General features: G+C 33.1%; 2 protein-coding genes across 13 annotated transcripts in view; one reads left to right on the top strand and one right to left on the bottom strand.

Moving 5' to 3' along the window:
• The window catches only part of LOC106750880 (ribosomal protein S6 kinase beta-2-like), a 26,905-nt gene extending 25,224 nt beyond the window's left edge, over positions 1-1,681 (bottom strand). For 4 of the 6 annotated variants that reach the window (XR_001374994.1, XM_014631497.1, XM_014631499.1 and 1 more), the window contains exons 1-2: positions 662-986; positions 530-570 (exon numbers count right to left, since the gene is read on the bottom strand). Coding sequence is in view for 5 of the 6 variants with exons in the window: in XM_014631497.1 (XP_014486983.1) it covers positions 530-570; positions 662-757 (137 nt within the window). In the remaining variant the exon portion in view is untranslated. Of the gene's footprint in view, positions 1-529; positions 571-661; positions 987-1,660 lie in introns of those variants that run through there. The other 2 variants (XM_014631496.1, XM_014631495.1) reach the window with 2 other exon arrangements.
• A 325-nt stretch (positions 1,682-2,006) lies between these two features.
• Positions 2,007-12,889, top strand: LOC106750879 (transmembrane and coiled-coil domains protein 2). 7 transcript variants are annotated; one of them, XM_014631494.1, is made up of 11 exons: positions 2,007-2,455; positions 5,661-5,864; positions 5,958-6,168; positions 6,553-6,718; positions 6,898-7,126; positions 7,248-7,292; positions 7,568-7,650; positions 8,663-8,952; positions 9,076-9,476; positions 11,604-11,764; positions 12,515-12,889. In XM_014631494.1, exons 2-10 carry the CDS (start codon positions 5,722-5,724, stop codon positions 11,758-11,760), a joined length of 1,725 nt encoding a protein of 574 aa, XP_014486980.1. In that variant the 5' UTR covers positions 2,007-2,455; positions 5,661-5,721; the 3' UTR covers positions 11,761-11,764; positions 12,515-12,889. The 7 variants fall into 7 exon arrangements, with proteins under 7 accessions (XP_014486980.1, XP_014486973.1, XP_014486975.1 ...); XM_014631487.1 differs by having other exon boundaries at positions 8,624-8,952; positions 12,515-12,888; XM_014631489.1 differs by having other exon boundaries at positions 2,007-2,460; positions 8,624-8,952; positions 12,515-12,888.
• The last annotated feature ends 1,140 nt before the right edge of the window (positions 12,890-14,029 follow it).

Below are 14,029 nucleotides of genomic sequence, written 5' to 3'. Positions count from 1 at the left end.
TATATATATATATATATATATATATATATATATATATGTGTATATATATATTATATAGTTTAAAATAATTATATATATATATATTAAATATATTGTTTATAAAATATAATACAAGTATTTATTATTTTTGTCTTTTAACTTTCACAAAATTTGAAATTTTTATTTCTATGCATGTTGTATTATTTCATGTTATTTCATGTTATATTATTTCATGTTATTTCATGTCACACTTTGTTAGGATATCGTTACATTTTCAGTTCTGTAATCCACCTCAATTAATTTCATTGTGAATTATATATCTTTTCATTGTTTTAATTTGGTAACAATCTTACAAATATGGCTCACTTCATTGAGGTGTTACTATATCAGAAGAAGAATAATGATAAAGTAAATCCTTATATATAAACGAACATTATTTTTAAGGAGTTATAACTATAACTGTTATTAAAACCAGATTAACGTTATCGTGTAAACGTAGTCAATGAAGACAGTCAAGTATAACACATGAAGTATGCGCGGGTCTACTTACCTTACCATTTCATTCACGTTTAGATCAACGTCGCACTCCACCTGCAAAGGAAAACACGCATGGTTAATAAAATGATATTCTTTATGTAGGAAGACTATGATTGAAGCTGAATAAATGAATATGGTATATTACCGTACTAATCTCGATAATGTCGTCGTCTTCCGACTCGTCTCTGTGAGGTAGTAAGCTTTCAGCATCTTGCAACTCGATATCAAAGACTGCTGCCATCGTTGACACCGATTGTTTGTCACGATTTAACGGTGGATTAATCTCACGTTGGAAGCTGCGCCTGATGGTCACCGATCTGATTTTAAGTAATCACGCTTAGTTCACAGCTATTAGTATGAAACCACAAGAAACCTTCGGTTGCTTCAATTTGCTTAACCAGCAAGCACGAGCGGGACATACCAAGCAGCGATGTATTGCATTTACACAGTATTCGTCAGATGCGGTAGAGTGGGAGAAGAGGAGCAGAATATAAGGAAGAATTCACACCTAGGCAGAAAAACGGAAAGCAGAAAAGCAGCAGCCAATCAGAACTCGCGTTGGTAGTCGACAATGGCTGGTGTTCAGAAAGCACAAGCGATCAGTGAGCGGCCAGTGATTATAGATCTTTATTGTTAGATCTCAAAATTTAGACCAATATGTTGACGAATTACTCTACCATTATACAACTTTTGTGTTTTCTGAACGCAGCCAATTTCTGTTTTATCCACTATTTTATTTATCTAACTAACAGCGCGAGTTCTGATCGGCTGTTGCATTTCTTCTTTCTGCTTTTTTGTCAAGGTGTAAATTCTCCTTAAATGTCGACTCAATAGTATATCATTAGTCCCAATCTACAATAGGTATAGTAAGCTTTAAGCCGTAAAAAATTATAATTGATTTTTTTTTGTAATTCAACTGTCCACTGGTCAATTTCTTAAACGGCTGTAAAGCCTATTACTATTGAAGAACGGGGCTTAGCCTCAAAAAACACAACGGTTGCACGATGGTTGCATTCAGCAAGAAAAGCGATCAGTTAAAGCAAAGAAAAGCAGTTAGCAATTATTGATTATTAATTTTATTGTTAAATGCCTAAATTTAAATTAATTATAATACATTGATGAATAACTCGACTGTTCTACAAACGTTATGTTCGTTGAATGCAACAATAGGTCTGTTCGTTTTCGCTGCACCGCTGCACTAGTGCAATAAGTTAAAGTGAGAAAAGTAGATGTTTTCTCTCTTCGACTTATTGTATTAATTAGGTCTGTTTGTTTTCGCTGCACCGTTGAACTAGTGCAATAAGTTAAAGCGAGACAAGTATATGTTTTCTCACTTCAACTTATTGTACTAGCGGTGCAGCGGTGCAGCGAAAACGAACAGACCTTATGCATCTCCATTTCAATTTGGTTTAATTCGCTCTCGGTCGAGTCCCACCACAGATGGCGCTGAAATGTGACATTTTTCGTAAGAGTAGCTTTGTATACCTTGGTCAATCGTGTTACTCGGTGCGTTCGCTCACTGGGTTCGAGAAACCCGCTGGTGAGTGTCTGCGATCGTGGGTTGACCGGGTCAGTACAGTGAGAGAGCATGTGTGAGTGTGAGCTGTGAACGAAGATAAGCCCTTAGCCCAGCATTTGCGACGCTCCCGTGTGTATCGCGCATACGCCAATGATATACGGATCATACGACGAACGATGACACGCCCGCAGTGGCGACAGTTGCGAACGGCCGAGTCGTGAGCGGATGTTTGCGAGGTTTGCTCGAGAACAGCGCGTCAATTCCCAACGAGGACGACGGCGACAGCGAAGAGTAGTGGAACAACAACGGCTGGATAGGACCTCTCGTCGATGCTGCTGTTGCTGCAATTCGGGCAGTGCTTCGCGGACACGTTACATCCGTGCGTCCGACGTCACGTAGAGGCTATCACAAGACGCAACGGTGAGGTAAAAGCGAAGACGGAAGCGGCCGAGAAAGTTCCGCCTATGTACCGTGATGTCATTTAATACACATACACACACATACACACAGCTCAACGACACTGCGCCTATTACATCGAGAAGAAAAAAAGCGTCTCACGGTTTCCTCGTGTCATAGCTGTCGCGGAAAAGCTGTGTGCGTAAGTCAGTTTCAGAAGGAAGATACATAGTTTGACAGCTCCGGATCGTGCATCATCTCTGTTCTGTAGATCCTATATTCTTATCACGAGTTTCGCACAAAACGTGTCTCGCGCCCGTATTTACTCGCGTTGTAATCCGCGTTAGACGCGGATCGCGGATTAAACAGCCACATTTAGCTACCGGTTGCGGCAATGTCACTCGGCACACGCCATGTACCGTGCTAAATATAATTCCGTTATCTGTATTATAGATGAAGATTCTATATATGCGTGCGTATGCGCGTGTGTGTGTATATATGTGTGTGTTAGCGATAATAACAAGGATAATAGCGATAATAGCAAGGAGCAATTAAGGGTATTCTGGAGTCGTCCTGTTTTACCGCAAATTTGTTAGTACCATACTCGAAAGGAAAATTTGTAATTTTATAACTTTTCTCGTTTTTCAAACAAAGTCCACCGTCTTCGTTTATTTTAACATATGTATTGTAATTGTGCAACAGAATTTTTAATTCTGTATAGTCAGCAACAAATATATAATATTGACAAATTGCGGTAAAACAACGACTCTAGGATCTTTTTAACTGCAGAGTTAATGTTTGACATATCGGCGCTTCATACATTGAGTTGCTTTGATTTCTTTCTCCAAGAAATGGATAGTAAAAAATCGCGACTTATATGTGATTCCAATTAGTTCCCTTTTCCCGATCGTAATCGTACATGAACAACGTAACAGAATAAACTTTAGGGAATTAATCGAATGCTAACTATTGATCAATTTCTTGTCTACTTTCGAAGAATAAGAGAGAGAGAGAAAGAGAGAGAGAGAGAGAGAGAGAGAGAGAGAGAGATCGATCGATCGATCGATCAAGTTTAATCTGTATTACTTTCTACTGTAATTTGTTTACGAGGCGCAAGGAAAAAGAGTTTGAAGCGTGAACACGTTAGTCGTTGTCACTGACCAATCCGAATGCGGACGTTATTAACACTCTTTGTCCTAAACCCGAGTATAGGTCGGAGTAGCGCGTAGATGACAACTGCCATTCCATACGTTTCTGTTGCTTTTAAAGTGCTTTTTTCATATTTAAAATTGATATATTGGTTGCTAAGTTACAACAACATACATCAACAATGAAAATTTTTTAGACATCAAAATTGCTCAGGATCCCATTAATAACATCATCTTTAAGGCCTAGGCTTCAAAGTGTTAATACGGACCTGTGTGTTTTCCATCGATACTGCCTACTGTACGTTACTTCGTATTCATCCAACAGGCCGATCGCAAGCGAAATCACGCTCTCGTCCCTGCAGGAACGAAGTCCAGAGACTTGTTCTCTCGGGTTTTTGCTATGAAAAAGTAACGTATCGAACGCATTCCACAATCGAAGGTTGCGACGATGGTGTTACAGGTCCGTTTTACACACTCGTAATTGTGTTACATCGTGCGTGAGGTAGTGTTTTCATGAATTTGCCCAGCTACGCACTCGTTCGAGATCCTCACCGATACTTTTTGCTAACCGTGTGATTAGGCAAGTTCGACTTCGTTCTGTTACGTCGCTCGGTGTACGAATAAAAACAGGTTTCTTGTCACTCGAGTGATAATTCTAATGAGCGTTGTGAAATTCAGCCGCTTGTTCCTGCTTGAGATGTTATCTTTGTCGTGTGCGCTGTCGTCGTGAATGCAGTGATTGATATTTTTTTCTTCGACCATCAATCTCTCTCATATTTCCCACGGCTATTCTAATATTTTCGATGGTGACGGCACGAACGAGATGAATATTGAGTGTTGGAAAGACTTGTTGGTCATTTGGACTATAGTAGTCAGTATTATGTCATGTCATTTATTACGTATTCTCAGCTACAGATCAGTGTTGGTGTAGCCACAGTTATGATAATAGCAATGATTCATCAGTTAAGAGATTGGGTTGAAGGTAGTGATACGACGTAGAATTGAGAAAAAAGACTTGTGCACGTTTCTTTCCACTACTATGGACAATTAAAGAAGCGAATTTTATATGAAAAGGGCTTGATATTAATCAAATATTTTATGATTTGGGAATTATATTAAGTTTACGTTTGGGGACCGGACAATGTCGAAAGACGTTATAAACTGATATATATATTAAATAGGTTATTAATTGAACATCATCGATATTAAAATGTCTTATGTAATTGAATTCTTAATCTGACTTAATATAATTTGAAGACTTTTTTGGAAATTTTATATGGATATCATAGACTGAACATTAATAGAAGCATGCACTAATATCTTCGTACAAGTTGATTTTTTACATATATTAAACAAAAAATAGTCTCACTGTGATTTAAATGTATCTATATTTCTCTTTATGTGACATATTCTAAACTGTATATTTAGATCCAGTCCCAACCTAGGCTCAATATATTTAAAATATAAATTAGATAACCTGTTAAAGAGAAAATTACTACTCAAGATATACAGGGATCAAGCATAGTACAGTATTCTATGATTTATTATGCTTTATTTTATTTATTTTTAATAACAAAAATACCACAGAATATTTGCAGTATAAAATTGGCCTATATGTTATGATGCATTATATGTGAAGAGAATGTTAAAATAGATGTGTAAAATTGAGACTACTTTTCTTACATCTGTGCTTCATTCTCGGGAAATGTTCATGAATGAAAATAAGCTATAATATGATAAAGTTTATCATAAAGATATTGAATTGATACTGTTGACTTTTATCTAATATCGTTACACAAGAAATTGTCTCTTGCTTGTAGAATGAATTGTCAATCTTTTAATTCCTAGTATTAATCACTAGAATATTATTTTTTAGTTTAGTTTATTTAAAAGAAAGATCTTACATTGAAACATTACGTAATCTCTTTTAATCATACATATATATATTCGTTGAATGTATGCGCATTCAAAGATAAAGAGATTACCCATGAAGATACTTACGATAATAACGATCATAAAACTGTAATATCTCTTTGTACTCTACAATAATCTCATAATACATCATAATTTATGATGTGTAGGTTCAATGTGAAATTGTCATCAAACAAAGTAGACAGATGACAACCTTCTCAGGAGGAAGGTATGGCAAGCTTGATGGTGAACGCCTCTAGTAAGAACAGCTCGCGCAGTGGATCTCCTAGTAGAACAACTTCGACGTCTCAGCTACACCAGCAACAATCAACAGGAAACTTGGATCATACTTCAAGATTACGTAATGTTTCAATGTAAGATTTTATAATACATATTAAAATGATCTGTAAGTTAAGGAAATTATAATTAACAAACAAAAATAAAATTTGCTGAACATATACATTTAGTTCTCAAGCAGGAGAAGGTAGCACAGGCAGTGGAAGTAGCGGTGGTGGCGGTGTTGGAAGTAGTCTCAGTATGAAGGGCAGTAGTAGACAAAGATCACCAGGAACTTTAATACGCATGGGAGATGCCATGGACGAACCAAGTAATAATCTAAATACTGCCGAACCAGATGAGTTTGTGCCACATATTCATCCACCAACTGATGATGAAGGAGTATGTTTGTCAAGTTGTTTTTTAGATTCAAGAATAATAAATTAAATATGTGTCACTCTCGATGCTGATATAAAGTATAAGATAATATTAGTTTACATCCAAAGTAGCCAGGAAAATTGCTACTTTGTACGCTTAATGTATGCATTGAACGTGACTTCGCATTCTTACATAAAGACAGTTACATAATGTCATTGCATTATGTATTAACTAATACATAATAGAGAGAATGCATTATCATCAATTACAAATATATAATATGCAATTAAGTCGTAAGTTAAAATGTAAAGTGGCTATCTGCATAATGCCATTGTATCCACTTTATGTTGAAATCTCGAGAAAACCTTGGAACACCTCGATATGTTAATGTATTTAATTTACTAATAGGAACAATATCACACAACCCCGTCGTTCCTATCGAATGGCTCCTCTGAATTGATTGCTGATGATATTGACTCTAGCGCAGTGCGTGTTCGTCAAGCTATTGAACATATTCAGAGTAAAATTGCTAAGACGCGGGAGCTAATAAGAATAGAACAAACCACGCGGGATGGTACGTAAACATTCTCAATTTAACTAACGTAAATACGAACGAATGGAGAAGAGAGCACGCCTCGTTATTGTACAATCGTATTAATCGCATTTTTCGTTTATATCGTTTATATGAGTTGTATTATTGTGTCAGAACGCTATTATATTCATACATATTATTACGTATCTTGTTTGGTTTAGAAAATGTCAATGAATATTTGAAGTTGGCTGCTAATGCGGATAAACAGCAATTAACTAGAATTAAGACAGTATTTGAGAAGAAGAATCAAAAATCAGCTCACAGTATCGCACAGTTACAAAAAAAGTTAGATAGTTACACGAAAAAGTTGAAAAATTATGAAATGAATGGAGCACCTACTAGTCATAGGCAACCGAGGGAAATGTTACGGGATATGGGACAAGGACTCAAGTGAGTATTTCAAGTATTTCAATGTTTCGTATCTAAAAAACAATTTTTATAAGTTTTTATTGCATATTAGCAGACACACATTGAAAATAATATCATTGATTAATTTGGACTTACGTTTCAGAAACGTGGGAGGAAACATTAGGGATGGAATCACCGGTTTTTCAGGGTGAGTCTTCATATAAAAATAGATCCTTCGGACACAAACGCACTGAAAATCCTATTCTTATGTGGTTGATTCATTGCGAAACCTTTGTGAGACGCAAATGTTTAAATTACATTACCGTTATTATCGCTTCAACTTGAGATTATCCAGATCATTTTGAAAATTCAAGAAATACTTAATTTTAAAAATATTTTTATGTATAAGGAGCAATTACATATACAGGCTTTATATATTTTAACTATTATTATTATAATAGAACTTAACTATTATTATTATAGAAGTGTGATGTCCAAGCCAAGAGAATTTGCCCATCTTATTAAAAACAAATTTGGAAGTGCTGATAATATAAATACTTTGTCGCGTAAGTATATATAAATAATAAATTTTACAAATAATAAATAATAAATTTTTAACGAGTTTTATGTTATCATAATTATATCACTATAATATAGCGAAATCTATCACTATTACAAGTTGCATTCATTCAAATGTTATAGTGTTTGCTTAAAAAATTGAATCATATATAATTTAAAACGATTATACATATACATTATGTACATTTATTTAATGATAGAACGTAAAATTCTATACAATTCTTATATAATATGATTAACGCAATCTATTTTTATGATTTTCAATATAAAATATATTTAAATAAACATTTAAACATGTAGAAATATTTTTTTATATTTTTGCTATCATGGCAGTTGAGAGTAGTAAGTAATGTATTGTCCAAAGAGAGACACTTCTGTTACACTTTATCATATGCTTCGTGCACTCTATTCTTTTGTCGGCTGCTTCGAGCTTCTTATTCCCTCAAATAAATGGTTGAATAATAATGATGTTGTTAATTTGAAACGTATTATTAAAAATTATTTTGCACACGCAATCCAGTTTATTTATAATTTTTGTTTATTAAATTTCTCATTCCTTTTATATCATTTAATTGCAAAATAATTCTGATATAATTTTATGTGTTTGTGTTTATGTTTTATATTATAAATACTTATTTAATATTATGTTATTATTTAATTTATAGTAGTTTTTATGGTTATATATTTATCTTTATTTATTGTTAGTTATCCAATACTTATTTAAAAAATACTATGAAACAGCTAATTGTTTTGTGCAATTATTATTATTAATTTTGAAAAGAACATTTTAGCAAGACAACTGCTTTTTAACCGTCATCTGAAGTAAACGGTGATATAACTGTTGTTTAGGAGACTGGATAACATAATAACTTGTGAAATAATATGTAAATTTATTTATTTCGGAAGGCCACGCTTTGGTATTGGATAACATTCTAACTTGCGACCTCTGTGTCTCTACAGATGGCTCGACTTTTTATGTAAACGATACACCGCGTGCAGGTAATGGTGATAACACTAGCGTTGAAGATGATAAAACTCATCATGGATCGGCTACGCTTCCTGGTGGATGCAGCTTAGGATCTACCCATAGCGCAGCTGCTATGAAGTTTCCGTCTGAGGAAGGATCAGAGTGTTCTAGTGTGACCAGCGAAAGTGGACCCGGCAGTAGAGGACAGCCGCACACATGTCACAGTAATAACGCTGCTTTGAGTCTCAAATCTATCTTCTCAGAACTACAGGAACACCGAGAAAATCTCGATCGAATGAGAGAAAAATTAGATACTGTAAAGGTTCGCATTCAGTTTGACACCATCTGGAATAGTGTTTTAAAATTATATAAACAAAAGAAATATATTTCATGATGAATTTAAAATGAAATTCATGATGATATAATCGATTTTTTCCTTGTCTAGACATTACAACAGGAAGTGACATATCTTTCCCATTCTCTCCAAGAGGAACGCTTTCGATGTGAACGTTTAGAAGAACAAATCAATGACTTGACGGAACTCCACCAAAACGAGGTTGAGAATTTGAAGCAAACTATTACAGATATGGAAGAGAAAGTGCAATATCAAAGTGAGGATAGACTGCGAGACATACACGAGATGCTGGAGAGCTGTCAAACCAAAATCTGTAAAATGGAACATCAGCAGCAACAGCACCAACAATACGTAACCTTAGAAGGCTTGGATAACAGTAATGCGAGAGCGCTGGTTGTAAAATTGATAAATGTAGTATTAACAGTATTGCAAGTTATTTTGCTCCTCGTTGCGACAGGTGCTGGTATCATGATGCCTTTTCTCAGAACTAGGTAGGATTGCTATTATTAAGATAATTCTCCGTTAATTTTTGTTCCAGCAATGATGAAATATCCACTGATCGAATATTTAAATCAGGGACCGAAATCGTGCCGTAATTAATATTTTTGTCGGAATCGTAAACCGCATTGAAATTTTATGAAGCCTATAAGATCGGAACTGAAACCGGTATCATTCAATGTTATTTTAATTTCAATATACGATTCTTTTTTGGTTCCTTATTTCGATTCTTATTCTATAATTTATAATAGTTTTTCTTTCATTTCGTAATAAACTTTTAGTTCTAGCGAAAAATTAAATAATGACGTATTATTTGTCGTTTTCATGGGTCCCAGATATAAAATATTATTAGAAGGAAAAGCCAAACTGAAATAGCCAAAAATCATTTAAAACATATATAGATTAAAATGATGATCATAAATCATAATGAAAATCTAAATACAGATGGCGTGGGAAGTTCTTCAAGTGAAACAAACTTTACGCATGATGAATTTGAAAACATTTTAAAACTAAAGGAACGACAGTATCTTTACTAAATTCACGTCTATCATCTAGAGAATCAGATTTCTGTTTTTTACTACAAGTAGAAAATGAAACGTACGATGTTGAACAAAAGAGACTTAATAGAAAAAGTAATATATATTATACAGTTAGTAATATATTCGAGTTTTTTGGGATAAACAGAAAAACAATCAATTTTAATTGTATAAATTAGCAATGTTTGTTCTATCTATTCGTGCCACCCAAGTCAGTATTGAACGCTTGTTTTCTAGACTGAAATTTATTTTATTTCTTTTAAGAATGAATATTAAAGAAAATATTTTAAGAGATCAGCTGCTTATTAGAGTTAATAGAATGTTCTATAAAAAAAAAAAAAAAAATAAGTATATTGTAGTTTTATCTATTACACACATACGTACGCGCGCGCACATATACACACTTAAGAAAATCCTAAGATTGTCCTGTTTTATCAGAAATTTATTATTGGCTGCGCGTAATTAAAAATTCTTTTATAGAATTACAATACACATGTTGATGTAGGCGAGGACGGTGGACTTTATTCGAAGAATGATGAAAAGTTTTATAATTTGTTAGCTTTTTTCGTTCTTCATATAAAGTCAACCATACTCGCTTGCATTAATGTATGTATTATAATTGCGCAAAAAATTTTTTATTCTGTGCAGCCAATAAGAAATATAGCACTAATAAATTTACAATAAAACAGAATGACTTCAGGATCTCTTTACAGCACNTCTCTCTCTCTCTCTCTCTCTCTCTCTCTCTCTCTCTCTCTCTCTCTCTCTCTTTCTTTCTTTCTTTCTTTCTTTCTTTCTTTCTCCCTCCTCCTCCTTTTCTCCCTGCCCTTACTCCCTCTTTCTCTCTCACACGCGCTTTCATTTTATATTATTTTCACTTTATTTATAACCGGACACTAATTTTTTCGTTTAAATAATCTCGAAATTACGAAGATTACCAGCAGAAGTTACAAATAACTTTAATAATAATATTGTATAAATAATATTATATCAAGAAAATTAAGAGCAAAAGATGAAAACAAAGAAATGCTATTTGCACTGATAAAATGATCATTATCATTATTCATTATTTTATTATACATTTTTAATATAATCTATTATTTAAAAACATATATATTAAAAATTTAGATTCAGTATGAGTAAAAGTTCAAGTATATATCTATATATACATTTATGCGCGTGCGTGCGCGCGCGCATGTGTGTGTGTGTGTGTTATATAAAATTTAATTTAATAAAAATTTCTATGGAAAAAATAAAAAAGCTTAAACTAAAAATACCGCAATTTATGCAATACCTTTGTTAAATATTTGGTACGTTAAATGGACCGAAATTGGACCGATATTGTTATCCAGTCCAGATCCCTGATTTAAATATACGTCAAAATAATCAGTTCGTATATGATATTACAAATTCATTCAAACATTATTTTGCGCAAGTATAATCATATGATATTAACTATCGTTTCTCTTGATCCTTTTTTATTCTTTCGTTTGACTCATCTTCATACTATCTTTCATGATCATCTATTCAATATTTAATTTCGCATAGTCATTATTCTATTTTGTTTTCACATGTCTGTTACAGCTGTACTAAGCCTCATTGTTTCATGTGCAGGGTGCGCATATTAACAACCACGTTTGTTGTGTTGGGCATAGTATTTGTGCTCAAGCAGTGGCCTGAGGTACATGACGTTGGTAGTCACCTCATGCGCCATCTTAAGCAGACTCTCGCCATGAAGTAGCATTGTGAGTAAATAAAATTTTTATACATATAATTCCCTTGATTAAGAAGTATCATTTAACATTCTGAATATCTTATTTCTAAGTATTAATTAACGATTAAACTATCATTTGAATTACAGGGTGACTCATAAGTCGCTTTACTATTTAAAAATGTAATATCTCTTTCTATTATACAGTTTCCGCGAGAAAACCGACAAACTTCTAGAATGCGCTTCAAAAGTCAATCTGAGCAGAAAAGTTCAGATGTATTAAAGGCTCATTTATCAAGATAAAAACAGTTTTATTAATATTGTAACAGACGAAAAATACCAGATATTTATAACTTTTATTAGATGAATATTATTCTTCTAATCATGTTATTTCAAAATGTCCACATTATGCTTGCAAATCATGCTGCTGCTCGTTGTAAGTCATAGATTGCTGCCAATTAATTTGCTTAAGTTCAGTGCAAATATTATGTGTGGCTTCTATTATTCTGCCTAATGCTATTGGTAGATCTCTGGTTTATCATCACTGAGACTTCGAATAATAATAATAATAAAGAAGTCTAGAACGAAATGGGGCCATAGTCATCAAAAAATGTGCGTTACTGACAAGAATTAAATTTCTCATATCTCGATAACTGAACTAAGTTGACTTAAATATTTGACCGAAATATTTTAACTTTTTTAGTTAAAATGACTTAGAACATATTCTAGAAGATTATCGATTTCCTTACGGAACATCCTATATATTTTAACATTTTTATTCCAGTTTTTCAAAAATTGTTCCTTAGAAATTTATTACGGAAAAATTTACAACGAAGCAACCTATAAAAATTACTGAGTTTTATTTACAAAATCAGCGTTTTATTCTAACATAGCGAGCATGTGCTATTTCTGTCAGGAAGTTGCTCACGAAACTAGTGTTACTTCACTTAGTTCAACACTTTCAGCAGCAGGTTAGTTCCAGCAAGATATTTAACTTCGTCAATGATTTGCATTTCACGAACAAGAAGACTACATTTAATATTACCAGGGGTCTATTACCTGGAAAAATCTGGAATTCTCAGGGCATTTGTTTATGTTTGGAAAAATCAGGGAATTTTAAATGAATATTTGTCTGCAAATTATATTATTATATTGTTTATAGACAAATATTGTGTAATTGGAATGGTTGAATTTTATTTAATATTTTCTTCATTAAAAATCATAGAAAAATTTAATTCAGGATTTTTCAATTTGATTTCTAATTTATTTTAATTAATAAAGAATAACGCTATATAAATTGTAGACACGAGCTTATTAACATTCTGTATATACAGGGTTCTGCTATAAATGGCCTTTTATCTTTTGTCTTCTAAACTAAAAAAAAATAGATCATAATAAATATACACTAAATTAAATGGTTTTAACTAAATTCCAATGCGAACATGGTGGTGGTCCATAAGAATTATTTTAGAGAAAACACAGATATACATAATTTTTTATGGTAATATGAATATTTCGATGTAATGAAAATTGTAGCGATGTTTATAACAAGTACAACGATATACAATTAATAACAGAATTATTTTGCGAGTTCTACAAGTTTTGTCGGTGTGTAAAGTTTCACGGGTAGTTTTACCTTTTTTGGCCATGTCGTGTGGCCAATTTTCGACTCCTGTATATTAGCGGTTGACGTGTAATACTAAATTTAATGTATTTTATGTAACGGAAAGGGAAGTAAATAGTGACAGATTTTTTTCTCTCTCTTGCAAGCTAATTTCAGGTTTATAAGATATGATTTTTTACTAAAAAGTAGTTTTATGTGATTCGGTTGTTATTCCATTTGTCTAGTGAAAATTTTGCTCCGAGAAATTTAGAGTATGTCGTAGTACTAAGTAGAAAATATTTCCGCGTCTTTGTATATCGTTACGTCTTTTATTTCGCGATAATTTTTTTGTCGAAATCTTGTCGAAAAGTTATTGTAAACTTACAACAATTTCAATTGTTGATAATTTAGCTGCATTCCGATATTCATTGCTAGTTCTGGAAATTTATAGTATTCGTAACTAGAGATATTCGTGAACTATAGATTTCCAGCACTATGGTAGTGAATATCGGGATGTAGCATGTTTGTTGACAACGAGAAAAATACAATTAAAATACGTCATATATTAAGAAGGACTATGCAATACACAACAACATGTGCTATGCATTAGTTTGTTCAATACAAATATAATGATTCCTATCTGATGTTGCATATACAGGGTGTCCCAGACCACCCGTCTCACCCGATTTTTTCGTA

Source organism: Dinoponera quadriceps, unplaced genomic scaffold (assembly GCF_001313825.1).
Source record: "Dinoponera quadriceps isolate SergipeBrazil2010 unplaced genomic scaffold, ASM131382v1 scaffold5234, whole genome shotgun sequence".
Taxonomy (NCBI): domain Eukaryota; kingdom Metazoa; phylum Arthropoda; class Insecta; order Hymenoptera; family Formicidae; genus Dinoponera; species Dinoponera quadriceps.
Note: the sequence above shows the minus strand (reverse complement) of the source record. Positions and strands in the feature narration are given on the sequence as shown.